Source organism: Oryza sativa, chromosome 10 (genome assembly GCF_034140825.1).
Source record: "Oryza sativa Japonica Group chromosome 10, ASM3414082v1".
Lineage (NCBI taxonomy): Eukaryota > Viridiplantae > Streptophyta > Magnoliopsida > Poales > Poaceae > Oryza > Oryza sativa.
The window spans coordinates 19208777-19228401 of record NC_089044.1 but is presented as its reverse complement, the minus strand read 5'-3'; the positions used below and the strand labels follow the sequence as shown (position 1 = coordinate 19228401).

At 41.9% G+C, this 19625-nt stretch overlaps 4 protein-coding genes and 1 long non-coding RNA gene across 7 annotated transcripts; 2 read left to right on the top strand and 3 right to left on the bottom strand.

Annotated features, from left to right (window-relative positions):
* The first annotated feature begins 121 nt into the window (after nt 1-121).
* On the top strand, nt 122-6923 carry LOC4348965 (DNA ligase 1). 2 transcript variants are annotated; one of them, XM_015758988.3, is made up of 18 exons: nt 122-1407; nt 1501-1617; nt 1842-1943; nt 2028-2141; nt 2685-2915; nt 2997-3091; nt 3465-3552; nt 3768-3899; nt 4218-4330; nt 4746-4847; nt 5038-5099; nt 5213-5284; nt 5359-5432; nt 5540-5596; nt 6129-6206; nt 6293-6370; nt 6455-6534; nt 6610-6887. In XM_015758988.3, exons 1-17 carry the CDS (start codon nt 244-246, stop codon nt 6524-6526), a joined length of 2751 nt encoding a protein of 916 aa, XP_015614474.1. In that variant the 5' UTR covers nt 122-243; the 3' UTR covers nt 6527-6534; nt 6610-6887. The 2 variants fall into 2 exon arrangements, with proteins under 2 accessions (XP_015614474.1, NP_001410308.1); NM_001423379.1 differs by having other exon boundaries at nt 240-1407; nt 6635-6923.
* Nucleotides 6924-7038: 115 nt separating this feature from the next.
* On the bottom strand, nt 7039-11693 carry LOC4348964 (probable protein arginine N-methyltransferase 6.2). Of its 2 annotated transcripts, none has more exons than NM_001423378.1 (13): nt 11455-11693; nt 10588-10653; nt 10384-10452; nt 9922-9957; nt 9562-9627; nt 9265-9333; nt 9088-9165; nt 8906-8984; nt 8615-8709; nt 8373-8457; nt 8010-8203; nt 7786-7904; nt 7039-7693 (listed from the first exon to the last, which is right to left on the bottom strand). In NM_001423378.1, exons 1-13 carry the CDS (start codon nt 11641-11643, stop codon nt 7651-7653), a joined length of 1188 nt encoding a protein of 395 aa, NP_001410307.1. In that variant the 5' UTR covers nt 11644-11693; the 3' UTR covers nt 7039-7650. The 2 variants fall into 2 exon arrangements, with proteins under 2 accessions (NP_001410307.1, XP_015614475.1); XM_015758989.3 differs by having other exon boundaries at nt 7170-7693; nt 8373-8460; nt 11455-11670.
* Nucleotides 11694-12338: 645 nt separating this feature from the next.
* Nucleotides 12339-14651, bottom strand: LOC136353646 (uncharacterized). The gene is made up of 5 exons (XR_010736997.1): nt 14501-14651; nt 13595-14375; nt 13425-13509; nt 12847-13233; nt 12339-12685 (listed from the first exon to the last, which is right to left on the bottom strand). It is a non-coding gene; the product is annotated as an uncharacterized lncRNA (long non-coding RNA).
* On the top strand, nt 13699-14793 carry LOC4348963 (putative GEM-like protein 8). Its single transcript, XM_015757440.2, has 4 exons — nt 13699-13835; nt 13932-14012; nt 14108-14382; nt 14510-14793. Exons 1-4 carry the CDS (start codon nt 13724-13726, stop codon nt 14684-14686), a joined length of 645 nt encoding a protein of 214 aa, XP_015612926.1. The 5' UTR covers nt 13699-13723; the 3' UTR covers nt 14687-14793.
* Nucleotides 14794-16786: 1993 nt separating this feature from the next.
* Nucleotides 16787-19381, bottom strand: LOC4348962 (putative pentatricopeptide repeat-containing protein At5g52630). The gene has a single exon (XM_026020723.2). The coding sequence runs from the start codon at nt 19328-19330 to the stop codon at nt 17234-17236; it is 2097 nt and encodes a 698-aa protein (XP_025876508.1). The 5' UTR covers nt 19331-19381; the 3' UTR covers nt 16787-17233.
* Between the last annotated feature and the right edge of the window lie 244 nt (nt 19382-19625).

The following is a 19625-nucleotide window of genomic DNA, read 5'->3' as shown; positions in this document are numbered from 1 at the left end:
CGGTTATTTAATCTAAGAGAAAAAAAAAACATCCAGCAATATATATATATATATATATATATATATATATATATATATATATATATATATATATATATATATATATATATATTTGTTCTTTAGCTGTTTCTAATCTACCAATCTGTTTCTTCCACGTCTGCAACATCGCCGTCCCGCGCCGTGACGGCGTCGCCGCCTCCTCCTAAAACCCCCTCCTCCTTGTCTCCGCTTCTCCCCCATTTGATGTTCCTCCTCCGCGCCACCGCCACCTCCACCTCCACCGCCGCCTCCGCCGCCGCCGCCTCGCTCCTCCTCCGATGCCACCACCCGCTCTCCCCGCCGCCTAGAACCCTAGCCCTCGCCCTCCCCGCTCGCCCTCCCCCCGCCCTCCTCCTCCCCTCCCGCTTCCGCCTCTCCTCCTCCGCGTCCTCCTCCTCCCGACGCCGCGCGACCGGTGCCGCATCCGCATCCGCGGGCGCGGGCGCGGGGAAGGGGAAGGGGAAGGGGGGCAAGTCCAGCGGGGGGAAGGCGGCGGCCGCGGCGGCGGCGGGAGGAGCGGCCATGTCGGCCTCGGCGGGTGGGGGTGGAGGTGGGGGAGGGAAGCGGACGGTGGCGGATGTGCTGATGGGGAACGCGCGGGACGCGGCGAGGAAGGCGAAGAAGGGGGCGGCGCCGTCGCCGAAGAAGCTGAAGACGCAGCCCCAGCCCGCCGCGGAGGCGGATGGCGGCGCGGTGGCGAAGCCGGAGGAGAAGCCGCATTCGCCGGTGAAGCCCAAGCGGTCGTCCTCGCCGACTAAGTCCAACTCGCCAGGTGAGGGGAAGAGGTCCGAATCGGTGGCTGCTGGCGCGAAACCGGAGGCGAAGGAGAAGCCCTCGCCGAAGAAGCCTAAAACCCTAGGTGCCAAATCCGACACCAAGTCCTCCGCGGAAGGCGTTGAGAAGGAGAAGAGGAGGTCACCATCTCCGACGAAGGCAAAAGCGCTAGCTTCTGAATCCCAGGACATAAAGAAGCCCTCCTCACCTAAGAAGACCAAAGCCTTGGATGCCCCCAAGTCTGAGGAAAAGGACACCACCCTCGAGCTCAAGAAGAAGGGCAGTGAATTCAATCCCATGGCTGCTGCTTATTGGAGCCCCGAGGAGCCCGTGCCGTTCCTGTTCCTCGCTCGGGCACTTGACCTCATCTCTAATGAGTCTGGAAGGATTGTTATCACGGAGATCCTATCGAATGTATTCCGCACGGTGATTGCCACAACACCAGAGGATCTCCTCGCGACAGTATACCTCTCAGCCAACCGGATTGCGCCGCCTCATGAAGGGACTGAACTTGGAATTGGGGATGCATCAATTATCCGTGCACTTGCGGAGGCATACGGCCGCAGAGAGGAGCATGTCAAGAAGAACCTAAAGGTAATTAAATTGGGGACAATGTAGGTTCAATCAATGAGCAAGCATTATGAAGCTGAAGTCCTAACTTGAACATGTTTCTGTTGGCCATTGTAGGAGTTGGGCGATTTGGGGCTTGTTGCAAAAGCAAGCAGGTTGTCACAGAAGATGATGTACAAACCGAAACCACTGACGATCTCACATGTACTTGCAAAATTCCGGACAATTGCAAAGGTTTTATTCCTCTCATTTCTCATTACCCATTATTCGGACTGATATTGTCAACATGAACTGAACATTCTTGTCTTGATGGTGCCGAGACGATTGATTGTCAGAAGTAAATCCACACTGAGTAGTAAGCAATGGGATTAGAGGGAGGGTACTCTAGTTGCAGAATGCACTACTATGCATTGTCATTTCAGAGATCATTTAGCAACCATACTTTTTTTTTTCATCAGGAATCAGGCAAAGATAGTCAAGATAAGAAAAGAAATCATATCAAAGGACTTCTCGTTGCCGCAACTGACTGTGAACCTCAATACATTACACGACTACTTCAGGTAACTCATTTTAATGTGCCTGGTGTCCATGAGTATACTGTAGTCTTTGCCTCTGCCTGAAGCATTAACTGTTACTTGTTACAGTCGAAGATGAGGATTGGGTTAGCAGAAAAAACCGTCCAGATGGCTCTTGGGCAAGCTGCTGTGTATTCTGAAAAACATTCTCCACCGTCAAAAATCCAATCCCCTTTTGAAGAGGTTGGCGCACATTTCTTCTATTTAAAGTTTTACCGTAATGTTTGATTAATGTGGATAAGTTTCAAAATACTTGCATTGTCTGCGCAATAGTAATGTTTGATTTGAGTGGATGGATTTCCAAATGCTTGGGTTATCTACAGATAAATGCACATGATTCAAGAGGTTTTCAGTTTGCATTCAACATAGTTCTAATTTGTTGATCCCTGCTATTCCTACTGAAAGTTTGGCCTTAGAAAATTTGATACGGTTGCTAGCTCAGGAATTGTAATGGCACTATTTTCTTGAGTGCTAGCAATCCTTCTGTAGCCACTGCATCTAGTTAATCTTGGTGGTGCATCTAATCTACATTGGAACTTATGTGAGTTGCAATTTTGCGTTATGCTCTTGAGAGTGCTCCTGCTAGCACCTGTGTGGAGGATTATTAATGTGGTTTGCTTGTTCAGTACCATCGTATTTTGTTTCTGGCATCATATTGAAAGCTGTGCATGAATACCAACAATTATGATATGTTCTGATGCTTATTTTAAACTTTGTTTTTTGAAGGCTGCAAAAATAATTAAACAAGTATATTCAGTTCTTCCAATATACGATAAAATTGTCCCAGCTATTCTAGAAGTTGGTGTTTGGAAACTTCCAGAGATATGCAGTTTTTCTATTGGTGTTCCTGTTGGTCCTATGTTGGCAAAAGCAACAAAGTCTGTCTCAGAGATCATAGACAAATTTCAGGGTCTTGAGTACACTTGTGAGTACAAGTATGATGGTGAACGGGCTCAGGTACGAACAAGCCCATGATTGGTTAGCTTTTCTTATATTCTGAATTTATGATCCAGTAACACTTGATACTTTGGAATGAAGATACATTGCCTGGAAGATGGATCAGTAGAGATCTATAGTCGTAATGCTGAGAGGAACACTGGGAAGTATCCTGATGTTGTTGATGCGGTTTCTAGGTATACTGTCCTATTTTTTTGCCACTATCGTGATCTCAGATTTGGCGGTCCACTCATTGTTTCCCTCTTTTTAAGGCCTTTGATGCTAAGTTTACCTTACACTGCAACAGTTGTCGACCACCAATAGTTCAAATTCTACATACATATATATGTACAGTTTGGTCAACTTGTTATTTATTAGGTGCTTTGCTAGATTTGTTTATTACTTTATTAAATTTAAAACCCCCTTCTCTTTACTTTATCATGTTACGTCCACATGTACTAACACTGTTAAGCCAAACCCGTATAAGCTATTTAACTTGCCCATCTATTGTTCATTTGCTCTTGCACATCTAGTTCCGAACAAATATTATCCTGTTGCATCTAAATGCAGATTCCGGAAGCCTACAGTCAAATCATTTGTCTTGGACTGTGAAATTGTTGCTTATGACCGTGAAAAGAAGAAAATATTACCTTTTCAGGTTTGTATTTCGTCCCAAACAAGATTTTTGTTTGGTTCATAATGACCACCAATATAAATATGATTATACAACACCAAGCAGTTCAGCTAGAATTTTTATCTGTTTCACATTAGTAAATTTTTGTTTGTTTTATCGCCCTTGTTTTCTTAGCTGATTTTTATGTATCTGTTAACACTAGCTCTGAGGATCCAGTGATTGATTCTTCTTTCTTGCAGATACTTAGCACACGGGCCCGCAAGGGTGTTACCATAAGTGATATCAAAGTGTCAGTCTGTACTTTTGGCTTTGATATTCTTTACATCAATGGCAAGCCTCTTCTCCAGGAACAACTGAAAGTTCGACGAGAGGTATTGTTTTTTCTGTACTGTTATGAGCTGTATTGTTTAAGTTCATCTATCCATTGCTATCCCATAGGGCACGTTTTAACAAAGCCATGGCTGCAGTTTTTTTACAGACTATATCTGAGTCAGAATCACTTATTTGTTCAGCCGTGCCTGTTGTTACATTTATCGCATGTGCTGCATATGTTTTCATGAAAAAAAGGATCTGTTGAAGTCTATTTCATAGCTGATACACATGAAGTGTTATTTCCTCAAATCCAACAAAATAAACCTAATTCAGTCAAATGTTTCTGGAGATATTCCATTGACACTGAATGCTTGCAGCATCTTTACAACTCCTTTGAGGAAGTACCAGGTGTTTTTCAATTGGCAACTTCAATTACATCAAATGACCTCGAGGAGATACAAAAATTTCTTGACACAGCTGTCAACTCCAGGTAAATGGAATTTCAGTAGCAGTTGGTTTAATTTGGGCCAACTTATCATACCTGTTTCTAGTTTGGTCTGCCACCTTGCTTGTTCTAGAAAATTCAACGGAAGTTCAATCGTTCTCTGCAGAATTATTTATAGCAGATACTGCTCAATTTCAACTTTGTCTTATTGTTAAGTTGATTTCTATTGAATTCTTGTGAAAGGACACCTTACAAACTATTAGCCCGCCTAGGATGCATATATCTGTGAAAATAAGATGTCAAATTAAACCATGCAAAATGTAGCATTATCATGACTTTAGGACTCCAGTGAAGGAATAAAAACATTTTAGGCAGGGATTTTTAATGATTTTTGGGTGTTGCAAGTTTGCAATTAGACTATTGGAGTTTTGTCCTGCCACTAAGATCAATCGCTGTGCAGTTGTGAAGGGTTGATTATCAAGACATTGGATAAGGATGCTACATATGAGCCAGCAAAACGATCGAACAATTGGTTGAAATTGAAGAAAGACTACATGGACAGGTCAGATTTCATGCTGTGCCAGATTTTACTCATCTTTGATTACACAACAGATTAGATCTAGTAAATTGATGTGGGCTAGATAAAAAAATCATGTGTTTATCCTATATGTTACGGTCCAACCATTATAGTTTTTTGTGTACCATTTACTCGGCATAGGATCATTTAATTGTTTTTTTTTCTTGGGGAGCAGCATTGGAGACTCTTTGGATTTGGTGCCAATTGCTGCCTTTCATGGGAGAGGAAAACGTACAGGTATGCTTTCTTCCATCATACGTACTGAAAATAAAAATGAGTTAAACAAAGTAATGTGCATATGGATCATTCCTCATGGATTTATCTGTGTCCGTTTGGCTCGTGCTTACTAGGTGTATATGGATCATTCCTCCTGGCATGTTACGATGAGCAGAACGAAGAATACCAAACAATCTGCAACATAGGTATGTTGGTTTTTTAACCTTATCCTGTTAGTATGATGATTTGATTCATGTTTTATATCTTGATCCACATTTAGGCACTGGATTTTCTGAGCAACAGCTTGAGGAGCGTTCTGTGAGCCTTCGAACTAAAGCAATACCAAAACCAAAGGTGGTGCATCCCTTCAGCCTGCTATTGCATGATTATTCTCTTTTTATCTTTTGTTCATTGTCTTGTCCTGTTGTTCTGTTCTACAGTTGTGCTTTCATTTTTTTTAGGCATACTATAGGTTTGCTGACACAATGGACCCAGATGTGTGGTTTGAGCCTTCAGAGGTAATGCCCACCTTAAACTTTTGACTACCGACTGTTTCTTAGTTGTACTCGTACTTCTTGTTAGGGGCTTTTGCCATCACTCACTGCTGGTCTGGAACTCTTGATTTGATTGACCTGGGTTTGTCCCATTCTTCTCAAATCTGAACTCAGTTTATGATATGAATTTCTACTTATTCAACACCAATGCTTTATGTTTTACCCCTATATATTCTACATTTTTTTTGTTGATGTTACATTCCAATGTTTTTGAATTTCATATCTTCCAAATGAACTATTGTTTGATCTCTAGATTTTCTATACGTGTACCATAGCACCTTACTACATATGGAATTGACCGAATTGTTTTGGGAATTTTCTAGAACTTCTAAGCATATTTTTGTGTAGTGTTTTACATGGTTTTATTGAATTTGTTGTTTTACTTCTTACTTCCCCGGATATATTTTGACCCTAAAGTTTAAATTAAGGGGTCTAGGCAGCTTTGATTTAATTTTCTGATTGTTGAGGTTTGCTATTATATTTTGTTGATCCTCAGGTTTGGGAGGTGAAAGCTGCTGATTTGAGCATTAGTCCTGTGCATCGTGCTGCCAATGGTATAGTTGATCCGAACAAGGTTGGTTTTGCTATCCGCCGTAATCCCGTTCTGTAGTATATATGCATGAGTGCATGATTTTGATACTAATAGCCAAATTGAACCAGGGCATCTCCCTAAGATTTCCTCGCTTGTTACGTGTTCGTGATGATAAAAATCCAGAACAGGCAACCACATCTGAGCAAGTAAGTTTCTCCCGCTTGTTTCTTTCTTTATGGCACGATCTTAAGATTTCTCATGCATGACTACTACTATGTTCAAATTCCCAGGTTGCTGATATGTACCGTGCACAAAAGATATACCATGCGAACAACAATAACGATGATGAGGATGATGACTAGACTATGAGGTAAACACCGAACTTATTTTAAATCTCCAGATAATTGTTTGGTTAGAAATATTCATTCATCTGAATATTTTCCAGGCCACTAACAAGAGTTCATGTCCAGGATTTCGTTTCGTCTTGGCCTCGACGTTCTGATTGGTTGACATGTAGCGTTTTAGGTGCGAGATTCGTAATGTGATTCTTTTTTTTTCACACGCTAAATCCAAACTGGTGGTGCGGTGTTGCACAGTAGGGAATTGAAGAGCATGGCCGCGTCGCTCGTGTGGCGCTAATACAAACCTTCCTGTTAACCTGAGATGTACATACATGATAACATGAGTGACCCTTCGATTGGCAAGGGCACTGTTTGATTTTTATCTAGACATGCACTGTTTGATTTTTTTTAAAAAAAATCCATCGTTCACTGATGTTCTAAACATGTTATCATTCCAACTGACGGCTCATAGATTGGAATGAAATTCATTCTACACAGGGTTGGGGACTTGATCTCCTCTAATTCCTCTGATTCTCTGAAAAATTGCGCCGTAAATGCCATTTCTCGAATTCTTTCAAGTTTTGTTACAAGTGATACTAACTCATAAGAACACCTCAGGAAGGCGGCATCAACACTAATTTGTTAGACAATAAAGACGAGCATATGGAAAATCAGAAAATCACGCCGCTGATAGCCTACCACAAGGGCCGCATGAATGTTGACAATTTGTTCTTACAAAGAAAAGAACATTGCTATCTTAGTCTATAGGAAAAAATAACAAAGCGTAACCAAATGACATGAGCTAAGACAAACTTAACAGGAAAACCTATCCCACCCTTGGTCGGCATGTAATTATGAGTTTCTCACTGCTCCTTTCATCAGCTGAATGCACATGATCATCAGGCTGTTAATCTAATCAGGCCCTTTTCAAGAAAAAAAGGATTTCTGTACGAATTCTAGCGGAGTTGCACTCAATTCCTAAAAAAAAAAATCCAGCTTTCCAAATAGGAACCAAAAGACGCTTGTCATCAGGATGTCAGTACGTGACGCTTGTCAAAGATTCTCCAAAATTGCAAGTAAGCTTCAACGTGCACAGGAAAAACAAATATGAGATCCTGCAGTCCACTCTTGAAGCTACCCCCGTCTTATTTCATCACCGATTCTTTAACATACCATTGATCTCTAGTACTGCAAATACGTGAGGGATTCAGAATTATATCAAGCTTTAGTAGCAGAAGATCATGATAAGAATGAAACTGCGCTAGAGTAATCAGACTTACAAATATTTCAGGCAGATGTTGAGGAAGCGAGCATGTTGCTGGCTTTGAGATATGGTAACAGAACCCTCAATATTTTGATCTTTCTTTAGCTCGATAGGTTCAAACAAGTACAATAGGGTCTGAACGAGAGAATGCTATCACTATTGTGGATTTTAACTGTAATTCTCTAGGTATTTCAATATACCCAAACAAAAAGGAAAATAGATAGGGCACAAAGCAATCACCTGCTGCCAGTGGGTAGGTGCATCCTCCGGTGCAGTCGACAGAACAATTGGGGCATCTGCCTTTTTCTTTTTATTACTTGGGCTGGCATCTTGTGTGTTCCCATCCAAGCATTGGTTTGCTTGCTTCTTGGATCTCTGGCGCACTGGTCCATTAAACTCGACATCGAACCAAAATGCAAAACCATGCAATGGAGCTAAAATAACAAGACAAGACAGAAGAGAGCAGGATCAGCAACAGTTTCCCAGCAAGTGAAGTAAAAAAGAGAGGGGGGGGGGGGGGGGACAGATGTTGGAAACTATTACATAGTTGGTTGCCACCTATACCAAAATGCACATGTAAAAAAATAAACTAGTACAAGTTACCTTGCAACATCGACGTATAGTTAAATGTAGCAGTGATAGTTTCAAGCTCCGGAGCTTGTATGGTATAACAATCCACCTGCGCCACCTGCTTCAGAAACTCAAGTACTCAATGCAAAACTCCAGATAAAATAGCAAGAAACACAAACAGAAATTATATTTTGAGGCTTGTGTGTGGTATGCACATTAAATTCATGTCAAGAAGAGAGAAATGGTTCGCCAAGAACTAATTGTTAGAACCTCACCACTGATGGCCAGGTCAGAACATTCTCTCCACTAATCGTCTCAACAGATGGCTCCATGAATGCACATTGTTTTGCAAGAGGCATCATAGAAGACACTGAAGTCAAGCAAAGAAAACACTACAAATTATTCTGAGAATAAGAAACAACTGTTAGCTTCCTCATCAAGCTATCTGCACTGCGAGCTATTGTGCATATCATGAACAAAATAACTAAGTCTCATACTAAGAATATATATTAGTCAGAAAGAGAGGATATACTCCTATATGGATTATGGGCGCAACACCAACTCACTTTTTATACCATACACGTCTTGCCAGAAGTAAACACTATCCTGATATCTGTGGGAATTTGTAATAGGTGCCAGGTAAAGCTGCAACACAAAATTATTCTTGTATGTCAGCCTGACAATTTTCAATAACTATATCAACTCTCAGCTAGTTAAATTCCAGCATGACATTTTTCTCAAATCTTACCGATGCATGCGATGGAAGAATAAGACCCCCTGGTTTAAGCCATTTATCTCTAGCAAAGATTACACTCCCCAGCATACTCTACCATCAACATGACTAATTTCAAATTCCACAGATAGCACACATGTAAAATGATGTGTGGAGTAAGATCAGCAGCATAAACATGGAACTTATATATACCTCATACAGAAGCATGTAGCCCATCCATTCAGATATGATGACATCGACTTTTTCTTCAATTTCGACATCCTGATTTTCAAATATTCTAATATAATAATACTGGATAACACAAGGAGGACCTCAAAGTAGAATTATAAGGATAGTAACAAAACCACAATAAAAGATAGAACTTTAAGGATGGTTGCAAAAGAAGGATATGGTCTAAGCCAGAAAGTGTTACAGCCTCACATGAAAAGTATGATAAAGCTCAGTAGATGCAATTGTGGGGAATGTCAAAGATTAAATAGAAACACGCACCTCAATTCGACCGTGCAGAACAATGACTTTGTCAGATAACTCATTTTCTCTCACAATTTCCATAGCCTAAACATTTTCAGATTACAAATGTAATCAGAATCAACACCACAATTTGCAGAAGGTAATAATAGAATGCAGAAGGTAAAATCATATGCTGGCATAACTGCAAAAGCATTTCAAGAATATGCATATTTAGCAGAGTACTGACATATCACAAAATATAAAGCAACAAAATCTTTTGCTATATGATTTACCAATTTTCATGCTACCAAATAAGTCTTGCAGCTCGGCTCATGATTAATAAATACAACTGTAGTTTGGAAAACTACAGAAGTAAAACAGGGTGTTGGAAGGCTCTACCTGTAAGGCAATATCACTTGCATCAACTGCATAGACCTGAAAAGTGAAAACAACATAATCTCATTCGAGAGATGAATTATATAGACCAAAACAGTAATCTTTTCATCTATGTCACGAAATGAAGTACCACATGGAAATAACTGAAGAATAATCTACAGCCCTCAAGCATGTACAAAAGGAACTCATAGATTCGTACAGCATATTACATGCTCACTCACATGTCTTTTAAAAAGGTAAACTGCTGAATTATGAATCATAATTTGATGCATAGAAAAGATTAATCGTGGATTTAACTAGTATTTGGTAACCATCAAGATATGCCATTGCAATTTTCAGAATAGTTCGAGAGCAAAAGGAATGTTAGAGGATGAGAGATACTTAAAAAAAAATCAGCACAACGTCAAATTGTAGTATCATCATCAGAACACAAGTGCACAGCTAATAACTAACTAATGAAGTTACCCGAGCGGCACCAGCAAAAGCACAAAATATAGAAAGTACACCAGTGCCACAGCCCACATCCAACACAACCTGAAAGTTGCCATTTCAAAAAAAAAAAAAAAACACAAGAGCTAAATTAGTAGGACAGAAAGTTGTATCCAATCTGCCGTCTTGCCAAGAATACCATGTAGTCCAGAAAATAAATAAGTCAAAAAATATTATTACTTTGCCTGAAATTAAATCCTGGTGATGCATGATAGCATTTCTGTAAGTATTAGTTCTCACATGGTCCTGCAGTCAGCAGCATAAATGTCAGTCACATGATCCTTCTCTTTATTTAAAAAAATAAAGAGGGAGGGGGGAGAAACACCCATAAACAAGAAATGACTTTCTCATGCGCAAAGAGGTCTCATTAAACAAAAGGTTTCAAAGAAAGGGAAGAGAATATCAGGATTTTCAAACTTCAAGGTTTGTGGGAAACAATATACTAGCACCTTAACATAACCGTTTTGGAAACAGTTGGTGTCTCAGTGATAGTACCTCGACAAGGAACAGGGGACACATCCATCCACGTTTACGGTCACAGTTTTCGTTTACTATCTGACAAATGAAAGTACATAGGATCATCCCATTATTCCCTTTGTGGTATATGTTTAAATACTGTTACCCAAAGAGTGGCCATTGTTCCTTGACAAGGTAAGCGAACTTGTTACATACATTCAATCCCAAATGCATATGATCGCGGGCATGGAAATGGAGCTTACTCAATTTTTTCATCGAATAGCATGATCTCTGTCATAGCATTCGAGACTAAAACATCCCCATCTATGCAGGTTTTTATGCTAATTAGACTAATGCAAACACTAGCTTCTCCTTACACATAGCAGCGCAACAACGAGGATCCCAAGACAACCCCATTTTGTACCATGATCCCACGAATCCGATCCCCAAAATCGCCACTGAAATATAAACCCTAACCCACCTACGCATCCATCCGCCGGTACGCGCGGTTCCCCCCAACTCTCCTCTCCAGCACGAACCCGAAACCACGGAGAGTGAGAGAGAGAGAGATGCACAGGTAGGGCGACTTACCTTGAGCATCTCCTCGTGGACGCCGATGTGGGAGTACGCCTTGAAGTAGGCCATGTCGTAGTCGGTGCAGGGCGGCGGTGGCGGCCCCAGAGGAGGAGACCCCATTCCTCCTCCGCCTCCGCCGCCGCGCCGCGCCCTCCGCGGCCGCGGCAGGTGGCCGTTGCCGCCATCCGCGCCGCCGGCGAACATGGGGGGGTTCGGGGCGTCGCGAGCAGCAGCAGCAGCAGCGAGAGTGCGGTGACGTCAGCGGTGGCAGTGGGCGACGAGGCGAGGAGACCACTGCTTCGGGATGGGCCGAAGGCCCGTTGGGCTGGGCTCCTTTTGGGACCAAATTTATGGCCCAGCTTTGTGTACAAATGCTTCATTAATTAAAGAAGAGGAGATAGAATCCATCTAAAAATTCTAAAAACCAGCTGAATTTCATCTAAAATGTGTAGATGACAGGCTGACACGTGTGAGTGTGGTTGGTACGTGCACACCCTCTTAGAAAAGCATTGTAACATTGGTTACACGAATATTTTCAACCGAATATTATTGTTATTGCTTTTAAGATTATTTCGAGTTGTTTTCACCTTGCAAAGAAGAGGATTATTGCCTGTAAAATATTATCATTTTTCTAAGTTTGGTAACTGACTATAACTGTGTATGCTAGTTAAGCTAAAGTTCAACTGAAAAAGTTGTCAAAGTGCAGATCTAGTATATCCATAAAATAATCCCTCAATTATCAAGCATAAAACTAAGACCTGGGATGTCACAACAACAGCTCATACCAACGCCTTTTATCGAACATGCCAGCATGGTCGCAATTCTGACGAGGTTACGCATAAGCTCCAGGTCTGTCAGATCAACACTTGTCATTAAGACGCAGCACAACCAACGCTTATAAAAAACGCGTAACTATGACGCCCTTAAATTAAGTCATAATTAGCGGAAAGTGAGCAGTTTTACACATCAGATTAGTCTCATCACACATCAGATCAGAGGCCCCAGCCATCACCTGGGGCCACCATGTTCTTGAACTCTGAATCTGTCAATGGAAGGGATTCTTTTTATTTGTTTGTTTAGATTCTAAATGATCCCCAGCTAAAAGGGTGTGGCCCCAAGGTATAAGCAAAAGGGACATAGCCAATGTGGTGCCACAACAAAAAGAAGATCTTAAGACTTAAGCCCTTCACCAACAACCTGCCTGCCTTTTTTTTCTCCCTTTTTGCTCTTTTCATTTTCTACTTACCTGAAAAAAAGGGCCGAAAGGGTCAGCACAGAAGTATTTTTCTAGTTATGTATTGATCACTAATATAGTAGCGACTATTAATAAGGTTTGTAAGTAACTTAAGGCATGTCGTCATTGCCATTGAAAAGTAGTCAAAGTGCTCAATTGCATGTCGTCATTACCTCTTCATCAGCAGGATTGGAAACAAAACATTGAAGATTTTTTTGAGTATTCATTGAAGAATCTTTGCAGCTCTTTACAGCCTCAGTCAGTAAGTCTGGTTTGATTCTGGACCTGATTGCACTCTCTCAGTAGGAAGCAGTGTTTATAGTTTAGCTTTGCTCATTACTAGCTATATTCTGTAGTAATTTCACATCAGGTTCATCGAAGCATCGATCTTGTCATACGAACTTGAGAAGTGGACATTCTTAGTATGGTCGAGCATCCTGAACAACATTCATCACAAAAACGTGACCAAAATGTAAGTGGAAAGGTGACCAAATATGTACCCGCAGTTTGGTCTGAAATTTGAACCAAGTAATCAACCACGTGTTTGCCCGATGCCTGAACTGGAAAAACAGAGAACCTGTTTATCACCACGTATCAAATAACCCACTTAAAGAGTTAATGGCAAAAAGGAAACCCTACAATGTTCTCCTATCATCAACTTATAAAGATAACAGTTTAGCATGCTATCAACCACCTCATGATAAACAGTATCGCAACAGAAAGTTCATCTTAAAAAGGGAAGCATCGATACCTCCTCATTAGCTGGGCTGAAAGCTCAAGGAGTTCTTCTCACGTCCATTGCTTTAGTCAAGGAAGGTTTTGCTTGCTTTTTGATCCTGATGAGGCGACGGTGAGTATGCAGCATAAAGTGATGATTCAGTTGCGCCACTTTGTTCCAATGGAATAAAGATAAGCTAGTACCTTTAGGTAGCTTCTCCTTATATAACCCCATACATGGCCTGGAGCAGGGAGCCAACTACTCACAGGGAAAGAAACTCTTAAAGCTCCAGTGCACAAGCAGAGAAAGAGAGAGAGCTATCTTACCAGGCAATGGAGGGCTTCAGCCAGGAGCATGTCATTGGAATTCCTCTGGCTTCCTTCGCATATGCTGAGGAGAAAATAGAAAGGAAAACTTCCCGGTCTTCTTTGGTTCATAAGAAGGGTAATAACCCCATGCCCTTGTTTCTGATTTCTCCTTTTCCAGCAGCTATACTCTGAGAATGCCAATACTGATTTTCGTATCCTTTTTGTTGTCCAGGCAAAAAGAATTCCATCATTTATCGGATGAGCAAACTGAGCCAGAAAACAGATAGTTATGTGCAGGGTTTCAAAGAACACAGTGAGTATTCTGCGATGCACTTCTACCAGTTAGAAGTTTTGTTTGTATGGATCAGGCAATAACTTATTCCCAACCCCTTTCTTTTGTCCTTGCAGTAACTCTGGGACCAAAGATTTCAGACACACTCAAAGGGAAATTGAGTTTAGGTGCAAAGGTTCTCCAAGCTGGTAGCATCGACAAAGTGTTCAGGCAATACTTTCAAGTCGACAAAGATGAGAAGCTATTGAAGGCTTTCCAGTGCTATCTTTCAACCACAGCTGGCCCTATAGCTGGCATGCTTTTCATCTCCACTGAAAAGATTGCCTTCCACAGTGATAGGCCTTTGGATTTGACATCACCAAAAGGAGGCATAACAAGGGTGCCCTACAAGGTAAATAAAGCAAAATTCCCTGTTCAATGTTACATAGATAGAGCTTATAAATAGAAAGTCCTGGCTCAGAAATATTTGGATGTGCACTTGAAATCAAAGCTGACGGGAACTTTTTTACCTTCTACAGGTCTTGATCCCAGCAAAGAGGATAAAGAGTGCTGCAGTGAGAGAAAATTTGTACAATCCTGACGAGAAGTACATCGATGTAGTTACTGTTGACGGCTTTGATTTTTGGTTTATGGGGTTCATCAGCCACACAAAATCATTTGAATATCTTCAGCGTGTAATTTCAGAATTTAGATGATACACCCAGTTCTGTAATTGAAACATACTGCATACCATGTTGATATGGTATATGTACATTGAAAATATACAATTGAACAAGGAAAATCATTTTTTTTCTTCACAAAACAAGGTTTTTGAATGTTATGGACTTATAATATGCTCAAAGTCCAAAGCATCAAACCAACACTTACTATATAGCGATTTGGTTCTCTATGGAACCTCATATTAATCTAATAAAGCAAGAGAGTGGATTTGTCGATTGTTCAAGCTAAGGCCTTATTTAATGTCAATTGAGGAGAATGCCTGCTCCTCGGCAGTTTTTCTACTTCAAGGAAATGACAGCTCTAGGAAATTAGCTATGAACTTTGCCACCAAATCAGTCTATGGATCATTTTCATATGAAGGGATTATCATATTCTACACTTCTACTTTGCTATGCTCAACTTGCTTTTATTTGGCCATCTTTTATATATTTTTCTTTTATGTGTGTCATCATTTTAGGCGTGGGGCCTCTGGATTCTGATGTGTGATCAATGGTGATGTTCTGTGTTCCTGTAGATTAACTGGCCTTATGTACTATGATAGTTACAGAAGAGAGCATCATGTAAATAAAACTGAACAGCCAAAACTGTCAAGCATAATTGCATAAGGAGTTGGGGCAATCACAAGCACATAGAGAATCCAGAATATGGCTGAATATTGTTGCAAAAATGATACATAAAAAATTGCAGTAATAAGTGCATATAGGAACCACAGAGAATGTAAATTGAAAGCCTCCTCCAAATGCCCAATAGTACTTCTTGCTTTGAAAGCGATCAGCTGTATGCTAAATAACTTTCTACAGTTGGTAGCACATGGTTACAAATTCAGTTCAACATCACTACATGGAAGCTAGTTGAAACTGACGCATAACATGGAAAAAAAGAGCAAACCATGTGTTGATTTGATTAAATCCCAGTTCGATAAAAAAAGATCTACTTTACACATCAGATAGATTTCCACGCCCTTGTTAGTTCTCCATCAGTGCCCTTTGTTGTTTAGCTTCTTTTTTTTGCAAGTTTTACTGCCATGGTAAAATCCAAGGTACCAACAATTAAAATAAAAGGCAACAACAGAGCATTAGAAGACAGCTTTCCAGTTAGGTCAATAAAGTATTGTTTATTTATAACGTGGTGATCAGATGATGACTCTGCAGGAAAAAGTGCTGACTTGATTACACTACATTATTCTGTCAAAGAAAGCCCATTCTCAATTCTTACGTTGTATCAGTATTTTTTAATGGATAAGAACAAATGACCATTTCTTACAAGGAAAGGAAGTTAACAGAGAACTATAGCCAGGTTTTGCAGATGATAAAGGTTCAACTGCCTCAACCAGCATAACACTAATGACAAGCTACATGAAATATCAGAGTTAGTGAATGTTATGCCTAAAAATAGATCAAGAGCATGTTGTAACTACAACTCTAAATGGTAGTATGGAACCATGTTATAAAATGTGTGTGTTTTCTCCATTCAGTAGCAGTGAAGGAAATGTCAAACAATATCATGTTTCACCATTAACAGGTTCTCATGTTATGCTGGAAAGTATTAGGAAGCCAGGGAATAGCCATACCTACTCTTGAAACAAACAACAGGCTTCCAGAAACCACACCACCATCACCTTCACATATCAGTTCAAAGAATTCAAGCTTTCAGTTGATGAGCTCATCCTTATCCAACCTCCACACCCCACCTGACTGAGTTCCTTTTATCGGTACGAAAGCAAACTGTACCAATTCGGCAATGCTGATTTACTCCTTCGAATATTTGTTTGTTAGGTTCTTCTGCCTAATAAAAGAGGTATATGGTATACGAAACTGGTTCAAGGGGCACATTTTCCATGTGGAAACATTTCTTGGAGGAACAGTCAAAGAGAGGTTATTCAAAGTGTCAAAACTGAGGCTATTAAGCTAGAACACGTCTTCCGGAGCCCATTCTAATGAAAGTTAATAAAGAAATAATTGAACAGCGTTCTTTGATCTTAAGAAAGTAAAACCATTATACCCTCACTCCATTCCCAAGGATGCAGTATACGTGGTTGGCAGAGAGTATCCACATGCTGCTTTGCTGAAGGTACATAGGGTCCAGAGTCCATGCATTAATTTCATGAGAAAACTGTGTACAAAATGTAAAGGCTACATGAAAGGTGCTGGTGAAAAATGGAACATCTGTGACCTACATATTTCAACCCCACCCACCCCCCACACACACCACCACCACCCCAACAAAGACACAAAACCACTGGAAAAAAGTTAAGGAGAAAATGGGCTAGATTTGCATGTGTTTGCCTGATGAGCAGTTAGTGCATACACATGAGGTATGCTCTTGCATTTCTACCCCTTTCTAAGTAAGATTTTACCTTTTTTTTTTCTGAATCAATATTGTTACAACTAGCAACTGTATACAAGTACATAAAAAAAACAGTAACAACTAACATGGAAATTTAAGCACTGTAAAAAGGTCAGTTGCCAGCAGTGTAGAAGTTCCTATTGTACCTTTCTAGCTCGAAAAAGGATAAGAGTTAATCACCAGTAATCTCCACAGGAACACCTACCATTCACAAAATGGTGAAACCTGGAATTATCTCTCACAATAATATCCCTTCTTTCTACCTTACAAATGAACTTGAATGCAGTGTGGCAGTCTATACATATCCGCAAATTCTTCTTCACAATGATTGGTTTTGTAGCTGGCATGCTTATCAAAGCAAAAGCTACAGCTATTCTCTCACTGTGATAACGAAGAATCCTCTCTTTTGCGATGTCTTCTAAATTACATGGCAAGAAGCTTGTATCCGGGATATAACCTTCCTCCTTTATCCTCGTAGTGAGTTCCTCAAGTTTTTCATATATGTCCTTCTGCTGTGGATGTGACCAATCCTCGGATCCAAACACATGGGTTTTTTTGTTAGAATCGACCCAGCTAAAACCAGGAAGTTTCTTAATCCTGCTATCTCTCATCAACTTCCTGACTGCCTTCACATCCTCCCATTGGCCCAGGGATGCATAGATCCCAGAAAGGGACACATGAATACCAGTGTTACCTGGTTCAAGCTTCATAAGATTTTGTGCCGCAACCTCCCCCAGCTCCTTGCTCCCTCGCATACGGCAAGCTCCAAGCAAAGAGCACCAGCCATAGGCATTGGGCTTGATGGGCATCTCAGATATGAACTTATATGCTTCATCTAATCTCCCAGCTCGACCATACGTATCAATGATACAGGAATAGTGCTCCTCTTTAGGCTCAATACCATGGGCTTCCTTCATAGAGTAAAAATACTTGAGTCCTTCATCCACTAATCCAGCATGACTGCATGCTGTGAGCAGGCTGACAAATGCAATGTGATTTGGCCTGATACCACTATAGATCATCCTATCGAAAGCTTGGATTGCTTCCCTTCCATGACCATGTTGTGCGAATACATTGATTACCGCATTCCAAGCAATATCTGTTCTGTATTCAATCTCATTAAATAACTGCATGGACAAACTTATAAGGCCACACTTCCCATACATATCCACTAGGGTGGAACCAACGAAGGAGTCCCTGATCAAATCCGTTTTGATCACTTGAGCATGCAATTGAGCACCTTGCTCAAGCAGAGCCTGCATGGCACAGCCCTTGATCATGCTCGAGAAAGTGAATTCGTTAGGCTCGACTCCTTGTCTCCGCAGTTCAACATATATTACAAGGGCCTCCTCAACACAATCGGTCTCAATGTAACCATCAATCATAGAGGTGCCTGATACAACATTCCAACCTCCAGGGTCAATCTTCAGCACGCGAGAGGCACTCTCCACATCCATGGACTTAGCGTACATGTCAATGAGTGCATTCCTCACAGCAACCTCCAGTTCAAACCCTGCCTTTGTCACACAACAATGGATGCTTTTGCTGAGCCACCCATCCTTGAGCCCTCCCGACGCACTCAACACACTGCAGAACACATGCTGATCAGCACCAACCAGTCCCTCGCGTTTCATGTCCCGGAAAGACAAAACAGCCGCCTCAAGGCTCCCATTCTTGGCATACCCATCGATCATGGCTGTCCAGGCAACGGCATCCTTCTGAGGCATTTGGTCGAACACCCTGCATGCTTCAGACAAGAGCCCGCACTTGGAGTACATATCCGCGAGGTTGCTCGCGACGAAGAGCTCGGTGTCGAAGCCGAGCCTGACGCCGACGCAGTGCAGCTGCGCGCCCGGGAGCGGGGCCCCGAGCGCGGCCGCGGCGCGCGCGGCGCTGGAGAGCGCGAACCGCGTGGGCGCGACGCCCGCGCGGCGCATGGCGGCGAAGGCGGCGAGCGCGTCGGCGTGCATGAGGTTCTGGGAGAGGCCCGAGACGAGGGTGGTCCAGGAGACGGCGTTGCGGCGGGGCATGGCGGCGAAGAGGCGGAGCGCGGAGGCGAGGTCGGCGCAGTGGGAGTACATGGTGATGAGGTGGTTGGCGAGGAAGGTGGACGCGGCGGCCGCGCCGGAGAGCACGAGCCGCGCGTGGAGGAGGCGGCCCCGGCGGAGGTCGCCGGCGCGGCCGCACGACTGGAGGAGGGAGGCCAGGTGAACGGTCGTGGCGGCGTCCGGCGCCGGCGGCCGCCATAGCCGCTGGCCCCAATACTTCGCCATGAGGGTGGGGCCCGAGTGGCAGTGAGAGGCAGCCAACGTGTGTTTCGGGCCAAGAGTATTATGAAATTTTGTTTCATAAATAAGGCTGTGTTTAGTTCAAGCTAAAATTGAAAGTTTGGTTGAAATTGAAACGACGTGAAAAGTTGAAAGTTTATGTGTGTAGAAAAGTTTGATGTGATGGAAAATTTGAAGTTTGAAGAAATATTTCGGAACTAAACACGGCGTAAATAAAGTTTAAAAGTTTAGAAATGTTTTATCAAAACCATTAGAGCTCGATATTTTCCGAGAGCTGCAA

Bases quoted from the DNA above. Each gene is read 5' to 3' on its own strand.
- LOC4348964 (XM_015758989.3), bottom strand. From the start codon at position 11,643: ATGTTCGCCGGCGGCGCGGATGGCGGCAACGGCCACCTGCCGCGGCCG. The intron at 10,453-10,587 runs GTAATAATATTT...GGCAACTTTCAG, and splicing joins AGGATTTAATTTCAGGCAAA to GTTGTGTTGGATGTGGGCTG. The intron at 8,985-9,087 runs GTAAGATTTGAG...TTTGTGTTGCAG, and splicing joins TTCTTCCATCGCATGCATCG to CTTTACCTGGCACCTATTAC.
- LOC4348963 (XM_015757440.2), top strand. From the start codon at position 13,724: ATGGAGGGCTTCAGCCAGGAGCATGTCATTGGAATTCCTCTGGCTTCC. The intron at 14,013-14,107 runs GTGAGTATTCTG...TTGTCCTTGCAG, and splicing joins GCAGGGTTTCAAAGAACACA to TAACTCTGGGACCAAAGATT. The intron at 14,383-14,509 runs GTAAATAAAGCA...TACCTTCTACAG, and splicing joins TAACAAGGGTGCCCTACAAG to GTCTTGATCCCAGCAAAGAG.
- LOC4348965 (NM_001423379.1), top strand. From the start codon at position 244: ATGTTCCTCCTCCGCGCCACCGCCACCTCCACCTCCACCGCCGCCTCC. The intron at 2,916-2,996 runs GTACGAACAAGC...TTTGGAATGAAG, and splicing joins ATGATGGTGAACGGGCTCAG to ATACATTGCCTGGAAGATGG. The intron at 4,331-4,745 runs GTAAATGGAATT...ATCGCTGTGCAG, and splicing joins GACACAGCTGTCAACTCCAG to TTGTGAAGGGTTGATTATCA.
- LOC4348962 (XM_026020723.2), bottom strand. From the start codon at position 19,330: ATGGCGAAGTATTGGGGCCAGCGGCTATGGCGGCCGCCGGCGCCGGAC.